Genomic DNA, 12,464 nt, shown 5'->3' with positions numbered 1-12,464 from the left:
ATCATGGCACCCACCTGTTCCCAATTAGCCTGTCCACCTGTGGGATGTTCCAAATAAGTGTTTGCTGAGCATTCCTCAACTTTATCAGTATTTATTGCCACCTTTCCCAACTTCTTTGTCACGTGTTGCTGGCATCAAATTCTAAAGTTAATGATTATTTGCAAAAAAAAAAAAAGTTTATCAGTTTGAACATCAAATATGTTGTCTTTGTAGCATATTCAACTGAATATGGGTTGAAAATGATTTGCAAATCATTGTATTCTGTTTATATTTACATCTAACACAATTTCCCAACTCATATGGAAACGGGGTTTGTATAAGAAACAAAAAACAATGAAAGTGGCAGATGAACATGGCTTGTATATACAGGTAAAAGCCAGTAAATTAGAATATTTTGGAAAAACTTGATTTATTTCAGTAATTGCATTCAAAAGGTGTAACTTGTACATTATATTTATTCATTGCACACAGACTGATGCATTCAAATGTTTATTTCATTTAATTTTGATGATTTGAAGTGGCAACAAATGAAAATCCAAAATTCCATGTGTCACAAAATTAGAATATTACTTAAGGCTAATACAAAAAAGGGATTTTTAGAAATGTTGGCCAACTGAAAAGTATGAAAATGAAAAATATGAGCATGTACAATACTCAATACTTGGTTGGAGCTCCTTTTGCCTCAATTACTGCGTTAATGCGGCGTGGCATGGAGTCGATGAGTTTCTGGCACTGCTCAGGTGTTATGAGAGCCCAGGTTGCTCTGATAGTGGCCTTCAACTCTTCTGCGTTTTTGGGTCTGGCATTCTGCATCTTCCTTTTCACAATACCCCACAGATTTTCTATGGGGCTAAGGTCAGGGGAGTTGGCGGGCCAATTTAGAACAGAAATACCATGGTCCGTAAACCAGGCACGGGTAGATTTTGCGCTGTGTGCAGGCGCCAAGTCCTGTTGGAACTTGAAATCTCCATCTCCATAGAGCAGGTCAGCAGCAGGAAGCATGAAGTGCTCTAAAACTTGCTGGTAGACGGCTGCGTTGACCCTGGATCTCAGGAAACAGAGTGGACCGACACCAGCAGATGACATGGCACCCCAAACCATCACCCAACCATGCAAATTTTGCATTTCCTTTGGAAATCGAGGTCCCAGAGTCTGGAGGAAGACAGGAGAGGCACAGGATCCACGTTGCCTGAAGTCTAGTGTAAAGTTTCCACCATCAGTGATGGTTTGGGGTGCCATGTCATCTGCTGGTGTCGGTCCACTCTGTTTCCTGAGATCCAGGGTCAACGCAGCCGTCTACCAGCAAGTTTTAGAGCACTTCATGCTTCCTGCTGCTGACCTGCTCTATGGAGATGGAGATTTCAAGTTCCAACAGGACTTGGCGCCTGCACACAGCGCAAAATCTACCCGTGCCTGGTTTACGGACCATGGTATTTCTGTTCTAAATTGGCCCGCCAACTCCCCTGACCTTAGCCCCATAGAAAATCTGTGGGGTATTGTGAAAAGGAAGATGCAGAATGCCAGACCCAAAAACGCAGAAGAGTTGAAGGCCACTATCAGAGCAACCTGGGCTCTCATAACACCTGAGCAGTGCCAGAAACTCATCGACTCCATGCCACGCCGCATTAACGCAGTAATTGAGGCAAAAGGAGCTCCAACCAAGTATTGAGTATTGTACATGCTCATATTTTTCATTTTCATACTTTTCAGTTGGCCAACATTTCTAAAAATCCCTTTTTTGTATTAGCCTTAAGTAATATTCTAATTTTGTGACACACGGAATTTTGGATTTTCATTTGTTGCCACTTCAAATCATCAAAATTAAATGAAATAAACATTTGAATGCATCAGTCTGTGTGCAATGAATACATATAATGTACAAGTTACACCTTTTGAATGCAATTACTGAAATAAATCAAGTTTTTCAAAATATTCTAATTTACTGGCTTTTACCTGTATGCATTTTCATGAAAGGAATAAAAAGAAATGATGATGATGATGATGATGAAGTTCATATGTGAGAAGGCAGGTGGCCAAATACTTTTGGTTGCGGGCCGCACCACCACTGATGCCATGCCATGAATTGATTAACGTGGACCCCGACTTAAACAAGTTGAAAAAAGGAATTAGGTTTTATTATTTAGTGGTCAATTGTCAATATGTACTGTACTGTGCAATCTACTAATACAAGTTTCAATCAATCAGTCAATCAATGATGATTGTGTCGAAAGTGCGCATGTGAGGGCGAGTTGTCGACGAGACGAAAGTGCTGGCGCAGATCAACAAGGGCGTTTACTTCCATGGCGCGATTGCATCATTCCGCTCCTCCATGCTTATTCTCCGCGGCGCGGCGTCGACTCTGCCCAGGACCAGCGCTCTCAGGCCCGCCCTCTGCTCGCTGCTCCCGCCCCGGTCTGCTCGGCCGTCGCTCCGCCACCAGCTCCGGCACCGGCCCTTTGCCACGTCAGCCCGCCCTGTTAAAGAGAAGAATAGGAGCCTGTGGCAGCAGCAGCTGGCAGAAGGACAAGCCGTCATGGACGCCAACATGGAGCAGATCCTCGCCCCGTTCAGACTCGCAGTCAAGGAGCAGGTCGAACATTTATTTTCCTCGACATTTCAAGAGATGTTTTAATCGTTAATTATAGTTAATGGGCTGCAATGAATGAATGAATGAGGGAGGCTAGCCAGCTAGCTACATGCTAACACTAGCTTTGCCACGTTTTCTTCCAGGGCGTTGCTTCAAGCTTCCTTGTCAAAGTGAAAGTCAAAAATCTCGGCATGGTTTGATGGGAAATTATTCCGTGTTTTTAGGGCGATTTGGTGCGCCAAATGAAGCAGGACGGACTTCCCGATGTGGACGTCACCAAAGCTGTGGCGGAGCTGAAAGCCAGGAAGAGAAACCTGGAGGCCAAGGTAGGATGACGTGTTTGAAACAATCGACTACAGCAGTGTTTTTTCAGCCTTTTTTGAGGCAAGGCACATTTTTTTTCATGAAAAAATCCTGTGGGACACCAACAGCAGAAAACGCTCAAAAATTAGGTCCATCCATCCATCTTCTTCCGCTTATCCGAGGTCGGGTCGCGGGGGCAGCAGCCTAAGCAGGGAAGCCCAGACTTTCCTCTCCCCAGTCACTTCGTCCAGCTCCTCCCGGGGGATCCCGAGGCGTTCCCAGGCCAGACAGGAGACATATTCTTCGCAAAGTGTACCGTATTTTCCACACTATAAGCCGCCCCGGGTTATTAGCCGCACCTTCAATGAATGGCATATTTCAAAACTTTGTCCACCTATAAGCCGCCCCGGACTATAAGCCGCGCCTACGCTGCGCTAAAGGGAATGTCAAAAAAACAGTCAGATAGGTCAGTCAAACTTAAAAACCAGCGTTCTAACAACTCTGTCCCAAAATGTACGCAAATGTGCAATCACAAACATAGTAAAATTCAAAATAGTGCAGAGCAATAGCAACATAATGTTGCTCGAACGTTAATGTCACAACACACAAAATAAACATAGCGCTCACTTTCTGAAGTTATTCTTCATTCGTAAATCCTTCGAATTCTTCTTCTTCGGTGTCCGAATTGAAAAGTGTGTGTATAAGGTAAGACATATTATCTGGCACTTTGTTTCGCAATATTATGCAAACACAACTTTTCTTACCTTCTGGTACCTGCTGATCTGTATTTGGGATCTCTATAAATCCTGAAAAATTGTGCGAGTCCGCCTTTGTAGTCCGTGACGACACCGTAGTCTATAAGCGTCTTTTCATGAACCGGAAACACCAAGAAGCACCACCTTTAAAATCATCCAGGTGAAGTTCGCTTGCTAGCGTTGTTGCCTTCATTCGAATAGTGATGGTGCTGACACTTCTGCTTGCTGCTCTCTGCTCAACAACCCACTGTTCGAGTTTGTCCTCCAACAGTTGCCATCTTGCTTTGTTCCCTCGGAAACTCTGTTTTGTCTTCTTTACCTGGCGCAGGTCATCTTCTTGCTTCCTCCACCTACGCACCATTGATTCATTTATGTTATATTCTCTTGCTGCTGCTCTATTTCCGTGTTCTTCGGCATGACTTATTGCCTTAAGTTTAAATTCTGCGTTATACGCGTGTCGCTTAGTAGGAGCCATTTTGTGGTCTGGTCTTTACAGATGTAAACACACAAAGGAAATGAAACGAAAATCCGCGCGCTTCTTCTTCTTCCGGGGGCGGGTGGTTGCTTACAGTAGAAGAAGAAGCGCTTCCTGTTCTATGGGGGCGGGTGCTTACCTTGGCGGTTGCTTGCGTAGAAGAAGAAGCGCTTCCTGTTCTACCGGGAAAAAAGATGGCGGCTGTTTACCGAAGTTGCGAGACCGAAACTTTATGAAAGTGAATCTTAATATTTATCCATATATAAAGCGCACCGGGTTAAAAGCCGCACTGTCAGCATTTGAGTAAATTTGTGGTTTTTAGGTGCGGCTAATGGTGCGGAAAATACGGTACTGGGTCTTCCCCGTGGCCTCCTACCTGTCAGACCTCCCTAGGGAGGCGTTCGGGTGGCATCCTGACCAGATGCCCAAACCACCTCATCTGGCTCCTCTCCATGTGGAGGAGCAGCGGCTTTACTTTGAGCTCCTCCCTCCCGGATGACAGACTTCTCACCCTATCTCTAAGGGAGAGCCCCGCCACCCGGCGGAGGAAACTCATTTGGGCCGCTTGTACCCGCGTGATCTTGTCCTTTCGGTCATAACCCAAAGCTCATGACCATAGGTGAGGATGGGAACGTAGATCGACCGGTAAATTGAGAGCTTTGCCTTCCGGCTCAGCTCCTTCTTCACCGGCTCGGTACAGCGTCCACATTATTGAAGTATTTCGCTACTTTTATAAATACGCATACCTGCCAACTACTCCGGTTTTCCCGTAATTAGTACGGTTTTCATCAACCTATTCCGGGTTACAGTTGCAGTGATAAAAAATACGGTTTTTCAATAATAAAAAAAAATTTTTTTTAAGTTTTATTCACGAAATTGCGTAACAATCACAATCGACACTGCTTCCCGTAACTTCCTATCGAGCCATTCCGAATGCCATGCGCGAGGCTATTTATAGCACCGCTGCCAAGCACGAGGCACCTGTTGCCATTGTTTCCAAACGAGCGAACGATCATGGAATCAGCCGGAGAAAAATCGCAAACGAGTCTTAAACCGAAAAGAAAACTGCAGTCATTCCGTGAAGAATATTCAAAAGCCTATCCGGGAATAATTATCCGTTCCAAAAAGGGTGAAAACTACGCGAATTGCACCTTGTGCAGACAAGATTTTTCGATCGGACACGGAGGAATTAGCGATGTAAAAGACCACGTTGGGACAAAAAAACACAAGTCTAATGCCGTTGCTAAATTTGGATTTTAGCCACAAAAAGGTAATGACACCAATGTTATCTATTGGAATTGTTTAGTACTGTTATACTGTTAAAAGTGTTTATACTATTTATGCTTTCAAGTCCAAGTTGAAGAAATCTTGTTAAATGTTGACAGCATAACTACCAAAATACAGAAGTATGTCCTTAATATTTTTGCAGTGCTATTTCTGTTGAAAAGTTAAAATGATTACATTAGAGATGTGATGTGCCACTTTTCAAGTGTCTGATGGCTTAAATTAATTTTCATTAATTTTTCATATTTTGAATTCTTTTGAAAGGCTTACAAAAAAACTACATTTGAATTGTAATTCCATGCTATTGACAGGACTATTAATTTTAATGAAGTTAGCTTACCATGTTTACAGTATGATAATTGTGATAGAAATGTGAATTTTAGGCACAGAATATTTTTTACATTTGAACAAGGCAGTAGATTATACAAGCTTGGACAGAAAGTTAATAATGACACCAATTTTTTTTTTTATGGAATTGTTTAGTACTGTTTTACCATTTGTTTACTGTAAAAAGTGTTTATACTGTTTATACTTTCAATTAACAAATTGAAGTCTTGTGAAAGGTTGACAGGATAACTGGCATTAACTGTCAAAATAATTTCAAACTATTGAAGTTAGCTTACAGAATAAACATGTCAATCAACCCATATGATTTTTGCTGTAATATTTTTGTTTTGAAAAGTCACTGTGACTGATAGAAAAGTGATGGTTTTAGCAACATTTTAACCTGTCTGAATGCAATCAATCATTTTGCGTCGGGGGGCGGGGACTTTGTCCTGGACCTACCGGGGCCTGCGGCCCCTGGACCCTGGCTACTAGGTTTTTCTGATTTCAAAAGTTGGCAGGTATGAATACGGGAGACCACAAAAATGGCATTATTTTAACAAAAAATCTTAGGGTACATTAAACCAGTGTTTTTCAACCACTGTGCCGCGCTAGTGTGCCGTGAGATACAGTCTGGTGTGCCGTGGGAGATTATCTAATTTCACCTATTTGGGTTAAAAATATTTTTTGCAAACCAGTAATTATAGTCTGCAAATGATGTGTTGTTGTTGAGTGTCGGTGCTGTCGAGAGCTCGGCAGAGTAACCGTGTAATACTCTTCCATATCAGTAGGTGGCAGCCAGTAGCTAATTGCTTTGTTGATGTCGGAAACAGCGGGAGGCAGTGTGCAGGTAAAAAGGTATCTAATGTTTAAACCAAAAATAAACAAAAGGGGAGTGCCCCTAAGAAAAGGCATTGAAGCTTAGGGAGGGCTATGCAGAACGAAACTAAAACTGAACTGGCTACAAAGTAAACAAAAACAGAATGCTGGACGACAGCAAAGACTTACTGTGGAGCAAAGACGGCGTCCACAATGTACATGACAATCAACAATGTCCCCACAAAGAAGGATAAAAACAACTGAAATATTCTTGACTGCTAAAACAAAGTAGATACAGGAAATATCGCTCAAAGGAAGACATGAAACTGCTACTGGAAAATACCAAAAAAAAGAGAAAAAGCCAACAAAATAGGAGCGCAAGACAAGAACTAAAACAATACACACAGGAAAACAGCAATAAACTCCAAATAGGTCAGGGCGTGATGTGACAGGTGGTGACAGTACACCTACTTTGAGACAATGGTTTGAATTCACATACAACACTTGCGACAACGACTTTTTACTGTCAACTGAGTTTCGTTTTTTAATGATTTCTGCTGGTGGTGTGCCTCCGCATTTTTTCAACGCAAAAAATTTGCCTTGGCTCAAAAAAGGTTGAAAAACACTGCATTAAACATGTGTTTCTTATTGCAATCTTAAAAGAATTTTGTCCTTAAATAAAATAGTGAACGTACTAGACAACTTGTCTTTTAGTAGTAAGTAAGCAAACAAAGGCTCCTAATTAGTCTGCTGACATATGCAGTAACATATTGTGTCATTTATCTACCTATTATTTTTGTCAAAATTATGAGGGACAAGCTGTAAAAAATGATTATTAATCTAGTTGTTCATTTACTGTTAATGTCTGCTTTTTTTCCTGTTTCAACATGTTCTATCTACACTTCTGTTAAAATGTAATAATCACTTATTCTTCTGTTGTTTGGATACTTTACATTAGTTTGGGATGATACCACAAATGTCGGTATTCATCCGATACCAAGTACCGTATTTTTCGGATTATAAATCGCTCCGGAGTATAAATCGCACCGGCCGAAAATGCATAATAAAGAAGGAAAAAAACATATATAAGTCGCATTTTTGGGGGAAATTTATTTGCTAAAATCTAACACCAAGAATAGACATTTGAAAGGCAATTTAAAATAAATAAAGAATAGTGAACAACAGGCATATTTCACTACTTCCAGCTTGTAACCTGCAGTATATGATTTCCTTTTCGGTGCCATTTTTGTTCAGCTCTTCTCAGTTTTTATAAGTTACCGCCAATGTTGAAATGATCAATTTTCATAGGTACGGAAGTAGTAGCAGATAGCAACTTTTTTTTCCCACAATGCACTTCTGCCATGACCCGCCCCCGCCAAATTTGTATTGGTTGACGTGTGCGTGTGACGATTGCTGATATACGCCGAATCTCTTACGTGAATGAGATAAATAATATTATTTGATATTTTACGGTAACGTGTTAATAATTTCACACATAAGTCGCTCCAGAGTATAAGTCGCACCCCCGGCCAAACTATGAAAAAAACTGCGACTTATAATACGAAAAATACGGTAGTTACAGGATCATACATTGCTCATGTGTCCAGGGACGTATTTCCTGAGTTTAGAAACAAATAATGAATTTTAAAAATAGGAAAAAAGTTTTTGACGATTAAAAAAACAAAATATCGATGCAATCATAGTAGTATTGACTAGATCAGGGGGCGGCAACCTTTACCAGTCAAAGAGCCATTTTGACCAGTTTCACAAATTATAGAAAACAATGGGAGCCGCAAATTTTTTTTGCAATTTTAAATGAAATAACACTGCATACAATTTTTTTTGTTTTGTTTTGTGCTATGTATAAACCAGGTGTCTCAGACACGCTGCCCACACCTTTCTGTGGAATTTGAAAGCTGGTGCGGCACGCGGGTTTTAAATGAACGGCGCTTGTCAGCGTCATGCGTGCCGTGATGGTACAGCATTTAGCACCCACTACAGCCAGCGTGCCTGATCAGCCACACGTTGTATGGGGCTTCCGCTTGATCACGTAGATGACAGCAAGGCATACTTGGTCAACAACCACACAGGTTACACTGACGGTGGTCATATAAAACAACTTTAACACTCTTACTAATAATGCGCCACACTGTGAACCCACACCAAACAAGAATGACAAACACATTTCGGGAGAACATCTGCACCGTAACACAACATAAACACAACAGGACAAATACCCAGAATCCCATGCAGCCCTAACTCTTCCGGGATACATTGTACACCCCCCCCCCACCAAACCCCGCCTACCTCAACCGACGCACAGAGGGGGGTTGATGTGTGAGGGAGCAGGGTTGGGGTGGGGGCGGGGTTTGGTGGTAGCAGGGGTGTATAATGTAGCCCGGAAGAGTCAGGGCTGCATGGGATTCTGGGTGTTTGTTCTGTTGTGTTTATGTTGTGTTAAGGTGCAGATGTTCTGCCGAAATGTGTTTGTCATTCTTGTTTGGTTTTGGTTCAAAGTGTGGCGCATTATTAGTAAGAGTGTTAAAGTTGTTTTATATGACCACCGTCAGTGTAACCTGTGTGGCTGTTGACTAAGTATGCCTTGCTGTCACGTACGTGTGCAAGTAGTAAATGTATATTGCATAACAAGTGATGGGCTGGCACGCTGTTAATACAGATTGTAGAGGGCGCCAAATGTTGTACCATCATGGCACACCCTTATTAGAGCCATAAGGGTGAAAATCGGTGAATATTAATCCCGGGAGTTTTCTGCGAGTGGCACTGAAATCCGGAAGTCTCACGGGAAAATTGGGGGGTTCAGCAAGTAAGCTGCTGAGCCGCATCAGAGTGATCAAAGAGCCGCATGCGGCTCCGGAGCCGCGGGTTGCCGACCCCTGGACTAGATGCACTATTGTACTTGGTATCATCACAGTGGATGTTAAGTGTAGATCCACCTCTGGCATTTGTTTAAATTCAGGGGTGCTTGCTTGCTGTTAGTGGTCAGCTATTGTATCCTCCTACGGTGTGTAGTCAAGTCAACTTTATTTATATAGCACGTTTACAACAACTTTTAAATTGAACCAAAGTGCTTTACAGGTTAAAAAAGCATAGAGCAAAAAACAAAACAAAAAACAAACAAAGAACATAAACAATGAATGAGCTGAACAAGATAGTGCAAATGCAATACGGTAAAAGGGGTCGAATAAAAAGTAAAAATTAGCAAAATAATAATAATAAAAGTGCAACAAATTGAAAAATAAAACTAAAGCGAAGGGGTATGGGGGGGGGACTAGAAATGGTGGCCTAGTGGGCGGACTCAGTTCAGGTCAAAGGCCAGCGAGAAGAGGTAGGTCTTAAGATGGGTTTTGAAGACCCCCAGGCTCTGGGCTGACCTATTGTGGAGGGGAAGGCTGTTCCAGAGCTTAGGGGCGGCAACGGAAAAGGCTCTGTCCCCTCTGGTCTTTAGCCTGGATCTGGGGACCGCCAACAGCCGTTGGTCAGCTGACCTTAGGGCTCTAGACGAGGTATGATGGTGCAGAAGCTCGGTCAGGTATTGTGGGGCCAGACCATTTAGGGATTTAAAAACAATTACAAGTAATTCAAAGTGTAGTGAAGCATGTTTAGCTATTCCTCGTCCTGCAGTGATAATGATACTTGTAAGGAACATACTTTATTTGTCGCCATGGAGGCGAGCATTAGTGATTTTGAAGTACGGTATTTTTCACATGACATGCACCTGGGGATAAGTTGATTGGCAACACTAAATTGGCCCTAGTGTGTGGATGTGAGTGTGAATGTTGTCTGTCTATCTGTGTTGGCCCTGCGATGAGGTGGCGACTTGTCCAGGGTGTACCCCGCCTTCCGCCCGATTGTAGCTGAGATAGGCTCCAGCGCCCCCCGCGACCCCAAAGGGAATAAGCGGTAGAAAATGGATGAGAAAATGGGTATTTTTCGGACTATAAGTCGCAGTTTTTTTCATAGTTTGGCCGGGGGTGCGACTTATACTCAGGAGCGACTTGTGTGTGAAATTATTAACACATTAGCGTAAAATATCAAATAATATTATTGATCTCATTCACGTAAGAGACTAGACGTATAAGATTTCATGGGATTTAGCGATTAGGAGTGACAGATTGTTTGGTAAACGTATAGCATGTTCTGTATGTTATAGTTATTTGAATGACTCTTACCATAATATGCTAAGTTAACATACCAGGCACGTTCTCAGTTGGTTATTTATGCCTCATATAACGTACACTTATTCAGCCTGTTGTTCACTATTCTTTATTTATTTTAAATTGCCTTTCAAATGTCTATTCTTGCTGTCGGTTTTTATCAAATAAATTTCCCCAAAAAATGCGACTTATACTCCAGTGCGACTTATATGTTTTTTTCCTTCTTTATTATGCATTTTCGGCCGGTGCGACTTATACTCCGAAAAATACGGTAGCTAAAACACTGCCGACTGCGGATGGACGTTCGCCGCTAGTTAGATAGCCATATTTTAAAGCACCTCTTCCTGAGGGCATTTCAGTGTTGTAACTTCACATTTATCTTTACTTTTTTTGTCCAAAATGCGTCCGTTCTCCCTTTTCTGTCTACACCAGGGGTCGGCAACCTTTACCAGTCAAAGAGCCATTTTGACCAGTTTCACAAATTAAAGAAAACAATGGGAGCCACAAAAATCTTTTGAAATTTAAAATGAAATAACATTGCATACAAAGTTTTTTTTCTTGCTTTGTGCTATGTATAAACCAAGGGTGTCAGACACGCGGCCAACACCTTAATATGAAAATTTAATGTTAGTGCGGCCCGCGGATTTTATATGAACGGCGCTTGACAACGTCATACTTGTCAACCCTCCCGATTTTTCCGGCAGACTACGAATTTCAAGGCAACTACCGTGATGGTACAGCATTGAGCGCCCACTACAACTCAGCCACACGTTGTATGGGGCTTCTGCTTGCTCACGTAAGTGACAGCAAGGCATACTTGGTCAACAACCACACAGGTTACACTGACGGTGGCGGTATAAAAAACTTTAACACTCTTACTAATAATGCGCCACATTGTGAACCCACACCAAACAAGAATGACAAACACATTTCGGGAGAACATCTGCACCGTAACACAACAGAACAAATACCCAGAATCCCATGCAGCCCTGACTCTTCCGGGCTACATTATACACCCCCGCTACCAAACCCTGCCCACCTCAACCGACGCACGGGGGGTTGGTGGTAGCAGGGGTCTATAATGTAGCCCGGAAGAGTCAGGGCTGCATGGGATTCTGGGTATTTGTTCTGTTGTGTTTATGTAGTGTTAAGGTGCAGATGTATGGCGTCACATTAGTGCCAAAACAGATGTTTTCCTGAAATGTGTTTGTTATTCTTGTTTGGTTTTGGTTCAAAGTGTTGCGCATTATTAGTAAGAGTGTTTAAAGTTGTTTTTTATGGCCACCGTCAGTGTGACCTGTGTGGCTGTTGACCAAGTATGCCTTGCTGTCACTTGCGTGTGCAAGTAGAAGATGCATATAACAAGAGGCTGGACTGGCACGCTGTTTATACAGATTGTAGAGGGCGCTAAATGCTGTACCATCATGGCACGCCCTTATTATTATTGTAAGGGTGAAAATCGGAGAATATTAATCCCTGCGAGAGGCACTGAAATCCGGAAGTCTCCCGGGAAAATCGGGGGGGTCGGCAAGTATGCAGCTGAGCCGCATCAGAGTGATCAAAGAGCTCCGGAGCCGCGGGTTGCCAACCCCTGGTCTACACACTCTGGTTGTAAGTACTCCGTGTGTGTGTGCGCTGCCGAACATGCTCCTCTGCTCGCAAAACCAGCAATGTCATGACGTGACTGGGTGCTTTATAAACAGTATATTTTGAGTATATTACAGTTTTTGATTCATTAGTAC

The 12,464-nt window shown here is 42.4% G+C and overlaps 1 protein-coding gene across 1 annotated transcript in view; it reads left to right on the top strand.

Moving 5' to 3' along the window:
* The first annotated feature begins 2,280 nt into the window (after positions 1-2,280).
* LOC133609363 (glycine--tRNA ligase-like) overlaps positions 2,281-12,464 on the top strand; it is a 32,526-nt gene continuing 22,342 nt past the window's right edge. The window contains exons 1-2 of the mRNA XM_072913549.1: positions 2,281-2,590; positions 2,812-2,913. Of these exons, the coding sequence (XP_072769650.1) occupies positions 2,330-2,590; positions 2,812-2,913 (363 nt within the window). The 5' untranslated portion in view covers positions 2,281-2,329. The remainder of the gene's footprint in view (positions 2,591-2,811; positions 2,914-12,464) is intronic.

This window comes from Nerophis lumbriciformis, linkage group LG07, assembly GCF_033978685.3.
Source record: "Nerophis lumbriciformis linkage group LG07, RoL_Nlum_v2.1, whole genome shotgun sequence".
Taxonomy (NCBI): Eukaryota; Metazoa; Chordata; class Actinopteri; order Syngnathiformes; family Syngnathidae; genus Nerophis; species Nerophis lumbriciformis.
The sequence above is the reverse complement of the archived record's forward strand: the minus strand, read 5'-3'. Positions and strand labels throughout refer to the sequence as shown.